This window comes from Vulpes vulpes, chromosome X, assembly GCF_048418805.1.
Source record: "Vulpes vulpes isolate BD-2025 chromosome X, VulVul3, whole genome shotgun sequence".
Lineage (NCBI taxonomy): Eukaryota > Metazoa > Chordata > Mammalia > Carnivora > Canidae > Vulpes > Vulpes vulpes.
Window position 1 is genome coordinate 72,841,042 of NC_132796.1, and position 16,579 is coordinate 72,857,620.

Consider the following 16,579-nt stretch of genomic DNA (forward strand, 5'->3'; position numbering starts at 1 on the left):
GGATTCCTTAGTCTCTCTCATTCCCATTAAGCTTTCCCACTCCATACTCCTGTTTTGTGTCTAGAAAGAAAATTAGTAGCACCTGAAGTTTTGTAGAGAGTGTGAAATGAGGAGAGAGAGAGTTTGATAATTATCTACCTCTCCCACTTAGCCCTGAATGTTCATACTCTCCTGTCTCTCTGTGCTAATCAGCGTAAGAAATACATTGGAAGAGACTCAAAGCCCCATTTCCTTCCTCCACTCCTAGGTCCAACTTCAGTGGCAGATCTGGTGGCCTTGGAGTGGCTGAAGACCACCACCCTCCACAGGGCTGCGCTCAGTCACAAAGCCATTCTTCCCTTCCCTGAGTGAGCTTCCACCGCACGTTGTTTATATCATTGGCAGAGCTTGTAGGTGGAAAGGGGGCTGAGTGACGAATGGACTTTGTATGAAAACACCAACCTGGGACAGACCTTCAGTCAAGGCTGAGACGGGGCTGGGGTATATAACTTGGCCTTGCCTTTAACTTGGATCATGACTGGCTCTGAGGCTGAGGCAGGGACAGAGCAGGTGCTGGGACTGTCTTAAAAGCTGGAATCAGTAGCCCTGCCAACCCTAGAGCCAAGGCTAGGATCCAGGCCAAGGCAGTGGGTGAGGCAGAACTGGAAACAGGAACAGTGACCCAGGCCAAGGCTGGGGATGGAGCAGTGGCCAGGACACAGACAGTGACCTGCACTGAGGCCGTGGCTGTGACAAGGGATGTGGGCAAGATGGAAACTATGACTAAGAATAGAGTCATGACTGAGACTAAGGCAAAGTCCGTGGCAGAACCTGGTATAGTGACCCAAACCAAGTCAAAGGTGATGCCTATGGCCAGGGTCAGTGCAGTGACCAAGTGTGAAGTCAAGGCTGCTGCTGGAAGTAAAACTGCTATCAGGTCCTTTGCCAAGGCTGATGATAAGGCCAGTATTGAGTCCAGGCCCGAGAGAAAGAGAGAGGACGACATCAAATTCAGGGCTGAGGCTGGGGACAGAGCTGGTATTATAATCGAGTCCAGTGATGAGGATGAAGAAAATGTCTGCTCCTGGTTCTGGACCGGAGAAGAGCCTAGTGTAGGATCCTGGTTCTGGCCTGAAGAGGAGACTCCTTCTCAAGTTTATAAGCCTCCACCTAAGATCCAGGAAAAGCCCAAGCCCATACCCAAACCTGAACTCACCATAAAGCAAAAAGCAGCAGCGTGGTCAAGGGCCAGGTATAGTGTCCTAGTCCCAATAGAGGGGGGGGAGCGATCCTTGCCTCCAGAAGGGAATTGGACTCTGGTTGAGACCTTGATTGAAACTCCTCTGGGAATTCGGCCTCTGACCAAGATCCCACCCTATAAAGGGCCCTACTTCCAAACCTTAGCTGAGATAAAAAACCAAGTCAGGTATAGGGAAAAGTATGGGCCCAATCCAAGAACCTGCCGCTGTAAATCACGTGACTTTAGTTTGGAGCCTAAAGAGTTTGATAAACTCGTTGCCCTACTTAAGTTAACTAAGGATCCTTTTATTCATGAAATAGCTACTATGATAATGGGCATCAGTCCTGCTTATCCATTTACCCAAGATATAATTCATGATGTAGGTATTACTGTTATGATTGAAAACTTGGTCAGTAATCCCAATGTTACAGAACACCCTAGAGCTTTAAATATGGTAGATGATAACTCTGAGTCTTCTGAAGAACGAAAACCTGCAGAGTTATACATACATCAAGTTTGTAAGGACATAATCTCTTATCCATTGAACTCCCCTGTGCAACTGGCTGGACTAAAATTATTAGTGCACCTGAGTATGAAATTTGAGGATCACCATATAATTGCAAATTACATTCCAGATTTCCTTACTTTGTTAAACAATGGAAGTGTCAAAACTAAGTTTTATGTTTTAAAAGTCTTCTTGCGCTTGTCTAAAAATCAAGCCAATACAAGAGAAATGATTAGTGCCAAAGTACTATCATCATTGGTCGCACCCTTTAACAAGAATGAGTCAAAGGCCAATATTCTTAGTATCATTGAAATATTTGAGAATATAAATTTCCAATTCAAAAAGAAGGCGAAGCTGTTTACCAAGGAAGAGTTCACTAAATCTGAGCTTATTTCCATATTCCAGGAAGCAAAAGAGTTTGGTCAGAAACTCCAAGACTTAGCAGAGCACAGTGATCCTGAGGTGAGAGATAAAGTTATACGATTAATACTCAAACTCTGAATAGCTATATGTTCTCACAAAACCGTGAACAATTTTTTTGGTGTTGTAAGATGAAGCCATGCATATTATAATTGTAAGTTAAATATTTATGTTATTTCTATTGATTGAAGGAAGTGATTTTATGGATACCAAATGATCTTGAGAGCTTTGAGTGTTTGTTGATTTTTATTGTGCTATATAAATTGAGATATTTTTAGTATTTCTGCAACATTACCTGATAATGAATCTATTCATCCTGAGTAGCTATATTTCTGTGCTTTATATTGACATAAGTGTATTCATTTGAGACTTTATTTACATGTTAATAAAGTTATACGCTAAAACTGATGAAAACATTGTCGTAGTTCTTCAGTTGAAGTCTAGTTAGAGGGATCCCTGGGTGGCGCAGCGGTTTAGCGCCTGCCTTTGGCCCAGGGCACGATCCTGGAGACCCGGGATCGAATCCCACGTCGGGCTCCTGGTGCATGGAGCCTGCTTCTCCCTCTGCCTATGTCTCTGCCTCCCTCTCTCTCTCTGTGTGACTATCATAAATAAATAAAAATTAAAAAAAAAACAAAAAAAAAAACATTATGAAGTCTAGTTAGAAGGATAAAGCATAATTACCACAAAGATGATAAAGAGTACTGTCTGTGTGTATGGGAGGGAGGGTACAAACAAAATAAGTTCACATAGATCCTGTAGTTTCAACGTGTTCAAGGAATGGAATCACTCAATACCATGAGAGAGGACTATGCTACTAGATGATATTCTGGGCTCATCTGGGGAAGGGGGTGAGGACACAGTCCTAGGAGAAAGGGAACATATATACTTTCATTCCAGTCTGAGTCCCAGAACCTCTGTTCACCCTTTAACATAGGATATCTCATCAGGATACCTTGAAGCTTTTTAAGTCCCAGGAGGATTCCTGGTTCTCACCCCCATTCAGCAAAGACATGGGAGTATGATTCTGAAAGGACCCAGCCCCACCATGCCCTCAAATTCCAGGTACCCCCATCAAGGTACCAGGTTTACTGCTTCATCCCCTGTAGTCCTGGGCCTTAAAGAAAGGTCTTCCTGGAGACCAACTACAAAAACTGCTTCATGGATAGTCTCATTTGTCCTGCCTTGGTGACTGTTTACTCTCATCCTTGCTTTTGTTTGCTTGCCAGTATTTTGGGCTTGGTACTTTGCACCTATCCTGGTGGCAGCACCTTGTTTGTGCTGACCCCTTTTGGTCAGATTTCATCAAGCTGAGCTCAGTGAGATGGCTATAGAATTCCAAAGTCCTTTAGGGATGTGTGGTTAGGAAGAAATTAATTCCCCTAGTTCCATTATCCTATCTACTGGTGCAGGTTACAGAGCTGAAGCCTTGTCTGTACTGCTTCAGCTCCTCCTGTCTATACTTAATGAAAACTAGGTTCTGGCTGGGGGTTACTGGCATAGATTTCAGAGTATAGATTGGGATCTGGGATCATCTCTGCCTCCTTTGCTGTTATTGTTCTCTTTCCTTTACTACCAAGAATTGAGAAATGTAGATATTAGGATCAGTGTACAAATACTAGTCTTTCTTTTAAACTTCCTCTTGTTCCTAGTTTTATGTTTTTGATGGAAGACCTAAACTGAAAAACTTGAACAAGGTTTCATATACTCCTAGTTTTAGAAGCCATGCCTAGTTTAATTTCCATTAAGGTCAGTTCTGAACTCATCTTTTATACACTTAGGAATTGAAATGAAGGATAAATGGCCACACATGTACATTAAGTGTGAAAAAAGTAGGGTTTTTGCAATGTGTAATTGCAGCTTAGATTTTTGAAGTTCTTTGTAATTTTTTTTAAGTAGGCTCCATTAAGCATTGAGTCCAACACAGGGCTTGAACTCACAACCCTGAAATCAAGACCAGAGCTGAGATCTAGAGTCAGATGCTCAACCTATTGAGCCACCCAGGCGCTTGTTTATAATTTGTTTTTTAATCCCCTGGAATTCCAACTATGTGTACTATTTTCAGAGTTGGGGTTGTCACAATACAATTGGACCAGGCCCTTTGGAAATATTCTGTATCTCAAATGCCCTATGGAGCACACAATCAGTTGATATCTATGGAATTTTCCATCAGCTAAAGAGTGGGGTATGCAGCTATTTGTTTCAAAGCAAGAAGCTGATGGTTTCTCCTTGGGTGGGAATTAGGGGAGACATTCATTTCCTAAATTGTTCCTGGGGTGTGCTTGAAGTCAAAATCCTATTGCTCATCCCTTGTTTCACTCCTTTCCTGGAAAAATAATTCAGGCAACTCCATGTAGTATCAGGGCTGATCTGATACTACTTCTAAAATGTTGCTGCCTGGTAGTAAAAATCAGGATGGATTTCTCATCTTCCTGTTACGAAGTAATCTTCCTACAGCACACCTGGACTGTTAGCACACACTGAAACTGTCTACCATACCCTCAATTTTAAAAGAGGACTTTTCTATGGGAATTCATCTATACAATATCACCAAATTCCCCAGTAAGACATTCAGAGCTCTGTATCCTTCAGCACCTTTCTATTTTTCCCATTATATCCCACTATGTGGCCTACATTCAAACCACAATGGGCCAATGTTTCCATACTTTTAATGCACTTTCCTGCTTTTGTTTGTTGCTTAGGCCAACTGCAATGCTTTTACAAACCTTTTTTTTTTTTTTTCTTTTTTTGCTTTTGGGCATACTACTCATTCCTTTTAAGGTCAGCTCAAATGCAAAGTTGTTTTGAAGTCTTCCCTGACGTGCTTATCCTCCTTGTGTCCATGTTGGAATTAATAGCCCCTTCTGCATTTCCAAAGTTTTTTATTTACTCCTCTATTTTAGCATTTGTGTCTTTATATTGTGCCTTGGAATCTTCTTAGTAAGTTGGAGCTTATATTTAGAGTCAGCATAGAGGGGGAAGCTTGGGCTTTGAGAATGTCTGAATTTCAAAGCCTGAACTTTTTATTATGTGTAGTAATAATAATTATTAATACTTATACATTCATTAAGTGTTTACTGTGTGCCAGATACCATCCCCCGTGCTTTACTTGTACTAACTCATTTAAATCCTAAAACATCCCTATGGAGTAGGTCCCCCTATCCACATTTTACATGGAGAAAGCTGATATACTGATTGGTTAACTAACTTGCCCAAGCTCATTGAGTTGGTTAGCAGCAGAGCTGAGATTCAAACCTTTGCAGTCTGAGTCTGGAGCCAGCATATGTACCCACTTTGTAACTCCATAACCCCACATAGCTCTTAGTAATGTACATGGCCCGTCTCAAACTTAAGTTTGAGTGATTTAAGATTGCACAGGTCCCTTATCTCTTCTGCTTTGTTCCTGTAGGACACCTCCTGGCTTTATCTTTATTCCCTACCCAACTAAGCATTTATGGTCCATCATTTTCAACATGTTTTTAAGTACTTTTTAGCATGGTAAAATACATATAACATGAAAGTTGCCATTTTAATGACTTTTATGTGCACAATTCAATAATGTTAATTGCATTCACAATGTTGTGCAGCCATCAGTACTATCTATTTCCAAACTTTTTCATCACCCAAAAGAGAAACTATATAAACCATTAAGCAGTAACTCTCAATTCCCCCCTCCCTTCAGCCCCTGGTAATTCCTAATCTACTTTCTGTATCCGTGAAAATGCCTATTCTGAATATTTCTTTTATATATAAATATATTTTTATTGAAGTTCAGTTTGCCAACATATAGTATAATACCCAGTGCTCATGCCATCAAGTGCCCTCCTCAGTGCCCATCACCCAGTCACCCCATACCCCCACCCGCCTCCCCTTCCACTACCCATTGTTCATTTCCCTGAATATTTATTATAGGTAGAATCATATGATTTTGTTCTCTTGTGTCTGGTTTATTTCACTTAGCATGTTTTTAGTGTTTATCCATGTTCAGGCACCTGGGTGGCTCAGTCAGTTAATCATCTGTCTTAGCTCAGGTCATGATCCTAGGGCCCTGGGATTGAGCCCCGAGTGGCGGGGGTGTTGGCTCCATCCCTCACCACAGAGTATGCTTCTCCCTCTCCCTCGGCCCCTCCTTTCCCATGTGTACACTCTCTCTCCAAAAATAAAGTTTATCCATGTTGTAGCATGTATTAGAACTTTATTCCTTTTTTTGTACCTGAGTATTCCACTGTGTGTGTGTGTGTGTGTCTGTATATCTGTGTATCTGTGTGTGTGCACCAAATTTCGTATATACTTTATCTGTTGATGGGCACTTAAGTTGTTTCCACTTATTGGCTATTATAAATAATACTGCAGTGAACATTGGTGAACAAGTATCTGTTTGAATCTCTTCTTTCAAAATTTTTATTTATTTTTATTATTATTTTTTAATTTTATTTTATTTATTCATGAGAGACACAGAGAGAGAGAGGCAGAGACACAGGCAGAGAGAGAAGCAGGCCCCATGTAGGGAGCCCAATATGGGACTTGATCCCAGGACTCCAGGACCACACCCTGGGCCGAAGGCAGGCACTAAACCGCTGAGCCATCCAGGGATCCCCTGCTTTCAAAATTTTTAAATATAAACCTAGAACTAGAATTTCTGAGCCATATAATAATTTTATGTTAAGCAATTTGAGGAACTACCCAATTTTTCCACTGCAGCTGCACCATTTAACAATTCCATTAGCAACAGCAGGGGTTCTAGTTTATCTACATAATTAGCAATACTTGTTATTTTACATTTTTAGTAGCTATCCTAGTAGGTATGAAGTACAATTTCATGGTAGTTTTCATTTGCATTTCCCTAATGACTAATGGTGTTGGGCATTTTTTCATGTGTTTATTGGCTATTTGCATATCTTCTTTGGAGTAATGTCTAGTCAAGTTCTCTGCCTATTTTTAAATTGAGTTGTTTTGTTGTTATATTGTAATAGTTCTTTATATATTAAGGATACAAGTCACTTATTAGCTATATGATTTGCAAGTATTTTACTCTAGGTTTTTTAATGTTAATGATGTCCTTTGATGCATAAAAGTTTTTAATTGTGATGATGTCAGATTTATCTATTTTTTGTCTTTTGTTGCTTGTGCTTTTGGTGTCATATCTAAGAATACATTGCCAGATCCAAAAGCCAGGAAGATTTATTCTTGTTTTCTTCTGAGGGTTTTATAGTTGTAACTTATATTTAACTCATTGATCCCTTTTGAGTTGATTTTTGCATATAAAATGAAGAAAGGATCCAACTTCATATTTTTACATATGAGAATCCAGTTGTCTCAGCACCATTTGATGAATAATATAGTCTTTCTCCATTTAATGGACTTGGCACTCTTGTCAGAATCAATTTGCCATAGACATATTGGTTTATTTTGGGACTCTCAATTCTGTTCCATTCATCTCTGTGTCTATCTTATACCTGTACCACAGGGTTTTGATTACTGTAGCTTTGTAATAAGTTTAGAAATCAAAAGTGTAAGTGCTCCAACTTTTTCTTCTTTAAAAAAATTTTTTTTAAATCTGAATCCCTTTCCATTCCATTTGAATTTTAGGATCAGCTTTTCCATTTACATCACAGAAGCCATTGAGTTTTTTATGTATATTTTTTATTGAAGTTCGATTTGACAACATATATTATAACACCCAGTACTCATCCTGTCAAGTGCCCCCCTCAGTGCCTGTCACCCAGTCACTCCATCCCCCTACATTGGGATTTTAATAGGGATTGCATTGAATCAATGGATTGCTTTGGGGATATTGCTATCTCAACAACATTAAGTCTTCCAATCTATGGACATGGGATACCTTTATATTCATGTAAATCCTTAAATCCTTTTAGCAGTATTTTGTAGTCTATATACAAGCCTTTAATCTCCTTGGTTACACTTATTCCTAGAGGCTTTATTCTTTTAAATACTAGTGTAAGTGAAATTGCTTCCCTAATTCCCTTCTCAGATTATTCATTGCTGGTATATAGAAACAACTGATTTTTATGTGTTGATCTTTTGTAAATTTTTGTGTGCTGTAACCTGCAACTTTGCTGTATTTGTTTATTAAATTTAGCCACTTTTTTGGTGAACTCTTTGGGAATTTCTAGAGAAATATAGATATAGGATTATGTCATCTACAAATAGCAATACTTTTTTTTCTTCCTTTCCTATTTGGATACCTTTTATTTCTTTGTCCTAATTACTGTGGCTAGATCTTCCAGAATAATGTTGAATAACATTGGGGAATATGGGCATGCTTGTCTTTTTCCTGAATTTAGGGGGAAAACTTTTAGTCTTTCATTACTGAGTATAATGTTAGCTGAGGGCTTTTCATAAATGCCCTTTATCATGTTAAGGAAGTTCCCTACTATGCCTAATATTCTGAAATTTTTTTATCATGAAAGAGTATCAGACTTAATCAAATGTCTTTTTTGCATTAAATGAGGCTGTTATGTGGGTTTTATTGTTGCTGTTCTCTTAAGGTGATGTATTACACTGTTCTAGTAAAGTGATGTATTACATTGATTGACTTACAAATATTTACACTTTTGATTTCTTGGAATAAATCCCTCTTGGTTATGGTGTATAATCCTTTTGATATGCTGTTAGATTTAGTGTGCTAGTATTTAGTTGAGAATTTTTGCAACTATATCTCGTATCTACATTCATAAGGTCTCTTTTGTTCTTTCCTTGTGATCTCTTTATCTGCCTTTGGTGTCAGGGTAATGCTGGCTTCATAGAATTAGTTAGGAAATGTTCCCTGCTCTGTTTTAGAAAAGTTGAGGATTGGTGTTAATTCTTTAAATATTTGGTACAATACTCCAGTGAAACCATCTGGTCCTGGACTTTTCTTTGTTGGGAGGTTTTTGAGTACAGATGTAATCTCTTTACCATTTATGGTCTGTTGAAATTTTCTATTTCTTCTTAAGTTGGTTTAGGTAATTTGTGTGTTTTGGGGACTTTCTCAGTTTTATCTAGGTTATCTAATTTGTTGTGTACAATGTTTATAGTATTCTTGTAGTTTTTAAAATTTCTGTATGGTTAGTAATAATGCCCCCACCTTCATTTCTGAATTTTGTTATTTGTTGTGTCTTTTCTTTTTCTTTGTCGGTCTAGCTAAAGTTTTGTCAGTCTTGTTGATCTTTTCAAAGAACCAACATTTGGTTTTGTTCATTGTCTCTTCTCTACTGTTTTTTTTATTCTCCATTTTGTTTATCTCCACTTGAATCATTATTATTTCCTTTCTTCTGCTAGGTTTGGGTTTCATCTTCTTTTCCTAGTTCCTGAAGATGGAAAGCTAGTTAATTGACTGGGGATTTTTCTTACTTTTTAAAGCACACATTTACAGTGATAAATTTCCTTCTGAACACTGCCCTTGCTGCAAACTGTTAAGATTTCATGTATTATTTTTTTTTCATTTTCATTCATCTCTAAGTATCTTCTAATTTCCCTGTGACTTTTTCTTTGACCCATTGCCTGTTTAAGACTGTGTTGTTTAATTTCCACATTTGTTAATTTTCCACTTTTCCTTCTGTCATTGATTCTTAGCTTCATCTCTTGTCAGTGGAGATACTTCATATCATCTCAGTCATTTTAAGTTTATTGAGACTTGTTTTGTGTCCTAACATGTCTGGAGTATGTTCCATGTAGACCAGAGAAAAATGTGTATCTTGCTGTTGTTTTGTGGAGTATTCTATATATGTCTGATAGGTCTAGTTGATTTATAACACTGCTGAAACCCTCTGTTTCCTTTTCCATATTCTTACCAAATGTTCTACCCATTGAATGTAATGTTGGGAGTCTTCAACTATTATTGTAGAACTGTGAGCCACCCAGATGCCCTATTTTTACCATTTTTAAGCCCACTCTATCTATAGGTTCCTTTAGAACTCTCAACTGCATGAGAGTATATATATTATATATTGTTATTATATATATGAAAAAGAATAATAATTTTTTCAATTCTAACTCCACACACTTTTCCATCTACTACTCCATCTTTCTCTACCCTTTCACAACAGTGTTTTTTCCATTTCTACATTGTTTTTTTTTCCTGCTTTCTCATCTCTTACTTAGTCCTCACACAATTGCAATCTAGTTTCTTTCTCTATTCTGTATGGGAACTCTGCCCCAAAACTCTCATCTTCCCTAAAGAAAAGGGACAATTTAATTTTTAAAATATTTTAAGCATGGTATTGGAGATTAATGCATATTTTCTACTTTTGATGTATTCTTCCATGTGGTGGGAACTTCATTAGAATGACAACTGTGATGTTCCTCTGCCTTCACCCTTTTGTTTCTCCATCTTCCCTTTCTCTTTGAAAATTTGCCTTACCACACAGGGCTGTGTCCTACTTTGCTTTTCCATAATATAAATTTTCATGTGTATATTGGAATAGATCCCCAGTTTCTAACTGGTGGGATATTGTAGCAAATTCTTGGATTTATTTTTAGGGATACTGTTGTCCAAAATTCTAAGTTACATTCATCTGTGTAAAATTTGTCAGTAACAAAGATTCTTTTATTCCGATGTCTGGGTGGCTCAGCGGTTGAGCATCTGACTTTGGCTCAGGGCATGATCCCGAAGTCCCGGGATGGGTTCCAACATCAGGCTCCCTGCATGGAACCTGCTTCTCCCTCTGCCTATGTTTCTGCCTCTCTCTCTGTGTCTCTCATGAATAAATAAATAAAATCTTTAAAAAAGAGATTCTTTTATTCCCCAGCTTCACAGAGATATTATTAACATAATAACATATGTAAATTTAACTTGTATAACATCATGATTTGATACATGTATATATTGTGAGATGATTACCACTATAAGATTAGGTAACACCACCATTCCCTGACATGATTACCATTTTCTTTGTGGTAATATTTAATTAAGACTTACTCTCTTAACAACTTATTTATATATGTAATACAGTATTGTTAGTTATAGTCACCATGCTGTACATCAGATCACCAGAGCTTATTCATCTTATAGGTGGAAGTTTGTACCCTTTGACCAACATCTCATCTTACCCATCTTCAGCCCCTGGCAACCACCATGCTACTTTCTATTTCTGTGAGTTTTTTTATATTCCACATATGAGTAAGAACATACAATATTTGTCTTTCTCTCTCTGGCTTATTTCACATGATGTAATGCCCTCACGGTCCATTGTTACTGTTCTCAAAGGCAGGATTTACATTTTTATGGCTGAATAATATTCTTCTGTATATATGCCCATCACCAAACAACTCATCCAGGGATTCTGAATGAGCTATGCACTGGTGTCCATGTTGGGCTTTCTATTGGACAGGCAGGTTTGGTGTCTGGGTCAGCAAGGGCAGATCTCGTGCTTGCGTACATGGGGATTCAACTGGTACCTGGTTCCAAGGAGGCAGGCCTGGAGCCTAAGTTCACTGGGGCCTGATAGGCACCAGGGACCACTGGAGTTGGCCTGATGTCTCAGTCCAAAGGGTCCAGTCCTGTACTAAAGGAAGCTGTGAGCCTGGTTTCACAGGAGCCAGCCTGAAGGCTGGGGCCATTGTGGCTGCCCTGGTGATGGGGAAGGCTAGGCACATGGTATGTAGGAGCTGTCCTTGAGACTGGATCACAGAGGCTGGCCTGGTGCTAGGGCAGGGCTAAGAGCCTGGATCCATAGGAACTGGCCTAGAAGTAAGGGCTGCACGGGGGTGGACTGAGACTAGTGCTGCAGGAACTAGCCTCGTGCTGGGGTGGATCAAAAGCCTGGGTCTGCAGTGGCCAGCTGGTGTTGGGCCTAGCTGGGAGCCTGAATTCACAGTGGCTGTTTGATTGCCTGAGGTGATAGGAACCACCTGGGTCTACGGGAGCTGGCAAGCATGAGGATGTGCTGAGAGCCTGGGCCACAGAACCACTTATGGCCTCAGGAGCCAGCCAGCAATGTGGTAACCCAGGAAGCTAGGTATGCAGGAGCCTCCTATGAGCATGGGCCCACAGACACCACCCTAGACCATTGGGGCTGGTTGTTGCCAGGGTGAAGCAGAAGCTTGGGTTTATGAGAACCCTCTGGAATCCTGGTGCCACAGAAGCCACCTGAAGCCTCAGGAGTTGACAGACACCAGGAGAAATCAGAGGCTTGGGTTTGTGGGAGCCCTCCAGGAGTCTGGTGCTCTGAAAGCTGTCTGGAGCCATGGGAGCCACTTGGGCATGCTGGAGCTGATAGGCACTGAGGTGAGCCAGGAGCCTGAGTTGGCAGGAGCTGACTGGGAACCCAGTGTCATGGGAGATGCCTAAAGCTGTGGAGATGGTAGGCATTGCAGTGAGCTGGGTGCCTGGTTTTGTGGGAGTCTACAGAGAGCCACAAGAGTTGGCCTTGTGCTCGGACAGTCTGGCTCTGGAGTCTGGTGAAATTGGGTACTCACTTTGCTCTCCGTTTTCCATGGGAAGGATATCTTTCCATGCTGGGCTACTGGGTCTGGGGGTAGATGGAGTTAATATGAATCTATCTTTCCTACCCTCCTCAAAACATCTTTTCTTATTTTTATGCGTCACCCAGGTGCTGTCATCCCTCATCTGAAATCCTTGGCTCTTTTGAAGGTATTTTTGTGCATGGATAGTTATTCAAGTTGATATTTCTAAGGTAGTTGAGTACTAGACATCTCTTTGCATCTGAGTTGCTGACAACACATCCCTACTTTATTATTTTTACTCATTTTATCTAGAGTATGGGTAGGGCAATAGGATAGATACTTACTTGGTCCCTCAAACCTCTATTTGTGCAGTATCTTAATACAGTGAGGTTTCAAAAAATTAGACATCATAAATAAATACCTCTTTGAATGCAACTCCAATCCCAGTCCCCGTCCTAGAGGCAACACATATTGTCAGTTTCTAGAACTTTTCTATGCATTGCCTACATACAAAGATATGCAAGTATCCTGAGAATTAAAGTATTAAATTTTGTCATAGTATATATATTATTCTTTAACATTTTATCCAATTGTATGATTTAGAGATTTTTCCATATAAGTATGTTTCTATATCTTTCTTATTGCTGTATCATATTTCATGTATTACAATATCATTTTTATTTCTCTGGGTGATTCCAGGTAGACTTCTGGGTTATAGGTACTTTAAGTTTTAATAGAATTTGAAATCTCCTTAGAAAGGTATATCATTTTACACATTGACTATCAGTATATGAGAGTCCCTGGTTCCCCACACACCCACTACCAGTTCTGAGTATTTGCATATTTAAACATATCTGCCAGTCTGATAGAGGCAAAATGAAATCACTTTGTTTAAATTAAAATTTTACTAATATTGAAGAAAATATATAAGTTCTGTTAACTCACAGAAAAGAATCAGATGAAGAATATGAATTTCCCCTTTAAGAAAATACAGTGCAGGGACACCTAGGCATGATCGGGTCATGATCTCAGGGTCATGGGATTGAGCCTTATGTTGGGCTCGGTGCTCAGTGCAGAGTCAGCTCCAGATTCTCTCTCTCCTTCTGCTCCTCCCCTCGCTATCTCTCTCTCTCTCTCTTTCTCTCTCTCAAATAAATAAATAAATAAATAAATAAATAAATAAATAAATAAAATCTTTTAAAAAAAGAAAATACAACTCAATCTGTAAGCAGATAAATGCTTCTTAGCAGCTTTTTGGGGGCTGTGGAAAAGTCTGAAAAGAAAAAAATTTTTACATAAACTTAAGATTCACAAATCTGTGATGTGCCAAGAAAAGATAAGAATTCTCATAGTGCTACTAAATTTGAGAGTTTACTATTATATTTTATTATTTTAATTGTTTCAAATATGTGGAGATACTGTTCAGATATTATATAAATCATCAATAATTAGTGTGGTAAATGAATATTTTGAAGTAAGATTACTAAACTTTTCTAAAGAGAAGGGACACAAGAAGTTATTAACTTATTTATATGGGAGGCAGGGGATGCCTGGATGGCTCAGCGGTGGTAGAGCGTCTGACTTTTTTTTTATGAATTTATTTTTTATTGGTGTTCAATTTGCCAACATATAGAATAACACCCAATGTTCATCCCATCAAGTGCCCCCCTCAGTGCCCGTCACCCAGTCACCTCCACCCCCCCCCGCCCACCTCCCCTTCCACCACCCCCTAGTTTCGTTTCCCAGAGTTAAGAGTCTCTCATGTTCTGTCTCCCTTTCTGGTATTTCCCATTTATTTTTTCTTCTTTCCCATTTATTCCCTTTCACTATTTTTTATATTCTCCAAATGAATGAGACCATATAATGTTTGTCCTTCTCTTATTGACTCATTTCACTCAGCATAATACCCTCCAGTTCCATCCACGTGGAAGCAAATGGTGGGTATTTGTTGTTTCTAATGGTTGAGTAATATTCCATTGTATACATAAACCATATCTTCTTTATCCATTCATCTTTCGTTGGACACCAAGGCTCCTTTCACAGTTTGGCTGTTGTGGACATTGCTGCTATAAACATCGGGGTGCAGGTGTCCCGGCGTTTCATTGCATCTGTATCTTTGGGGTAAATCCTCAGCAGGGCAATTGCTGGATCGTAGGGCAGATCTATTTTTAACTCTTTGAGGAACCTCCACACAGTTTTCCAGAGTGGCTGCACCTGACTTTGGCTCAGGTCATGAAACCAGGGTCCTGAGATTGAGTCCCACATCGGGCTCCCTGCATGGAGCCTGCTTCTCTCTCTGCCTCTGTCTCTGCCTCTCCCTCTCTGTGTCTCTCATGAATAAATAAATAAATAAATAAATAAATAAATAAATAAAACCTTGAAAAAAACCCTAAAAAAAGAAAAACAAAACTTATTTATATGGGAGGTGGAAGAGAAGGAGGAGTGAAGCTTAAAAGCTGACACTAGTCAAAGATCAAAATGTGGAGCCAGCCTTTTGTTACACAGACTATAAAATACCTGTTTTCTTTACCAGTCATAACTAGAAGCATATACAGATAGGTTTCTCTTGTGATTGAAGCAAAATGTCACTTTTGGTTGATCAAACTTCTCTAAAACACATACTTTTGTTCTGGCATCTTTGTCCCAAAAACTAAATGTATCAGAATATCCTGGAGTTGCAAGAATTCAATAAATCAATGGCATAGATATCTTGAGTAACTTAAGTATTGGATTCACTACATCAATACCAGAGTTTGGTGATTAATAGAATGAATATCAAGTATTTTCCTTCAGCGCTTTTAGAGCAAAGCTATTAGGCTTACTCACTTTGCCTTTAAAAATAGCAACATGTTTCAAATGATGTCATCAATAAAGTAAAAGGATGACTCATAACATAGGAGAAAGTATTTGCAAATTATATGTATGATATGGGTCTGGTACCTAGAATATAAAATGAACTCTTACCACTCAATGAAAAGAAAAATAAAACAAAAAATAGGCAAAGGATTTGAATAGATATTTCTCCAAAAGATATTCAAATAATCAATAATGATTCAAACCAAAACCATGATAATATCAATTCACACCCACTAAATAGCTATAATTCTTTTTTTTTAAGATGTCATTTATTTATTCATAGAGACAGAGAGAGAGAGGCAGGGACAGGCAGAGGGAGAAGCAGGCTCCATGCAGGGAGCCCAACGTGGGACTTGATCCAGGGTCTCCAGGATCACACCCCGGGCTGCAGGCGACACTAAACCGCTGCGCCACCGGGGCTGCCTGCTATAATTCTTTAAAAAGTGAATAATAGCAAATGTTGGCAAGGATATAGAGGTACTGAAACCTTGTACATTCTAGTGGGAATATAAAAGGGTATAGTCACTATACAAAGCAATTTGACATTTTTTCTAGTGCACCATTTTTATTTACTTGTTTCTGTTTTTAGTTTTTTTTTTTTCTTAGTGACTACTATGGCAAATATAACACGCAAGTTTGAACTAATATTAACTTAGTTTTAATAGTATACAAAACTCTGCTCTTTTACAATTCTGGTCCCCTCTTTATGTTATTGTCACACATTAGATCTTTTTACATTGTGTATCCATTAACATAGATCTTCAATTATGGTTTTATGCATTTGGCTTTTAAAATGCACCAGAAAAAAAAAAAAACCAAGAAATGACAAACCAAGAATGCAAATAATATTGGCTTTAAAAAATTACTTGACTGTTTTAGAGCAGTTTTAAGTTTACAAAAAACTTAAGGATAAAGTATAGAAAGCTCCCATATATTACGTCTCTCCCACCACTCTTTTCCCATATAGTTTCCCATATTATTAGTATCTTGCGTTAGTGTGCTACATTTGTAATAATTGATTAATTACTACATTATTGTTAACTAGAGTCTCTAATATACATTACTGTTCACTTTTTGTGTTGTACATTTCTGTTTTTTTTTAATTGTGGTAAAATACACGTAACATAAAATTTGCCATTTTAACCAACTTTATGTGTGCAATTCATTGGCAT

General features: G+C 38.6%; 1 protein-coding gene across 3 annotated transcripts in view; it reads left to right on the plus strand.

Annotated features, from left to right (window-relative positions):
- ARMCX5 (armadillo repeat containing X-linked 5) overlaps window positions 1-16,579 on the plus strand; it is a 39,351-nt gene that overhangs the window by 2,123 nt on the left and 20,649 nt on the right. For 2 of the 3 annotated variants that reach the window (XM_025988149.2, XM_072743884.1), the window contains one exon: window positions 248-2,552. In XM_025988149.2, coding sequence (XP_025843934.1) covers window positions 750-2,225 — 1,476 coding nt within the window. In that variant the 5' untranslated portion in view covers window positions 248-749 and the 3' untranslated portion in view covers window positions 2,226-2,552. Of the gene's footprint in view, window positions 1-247; window positions 2,553-16,579 lie in introns of those variants that run through there. The other variant, XM_072743885.1, reaches the window with a different exon arrangement.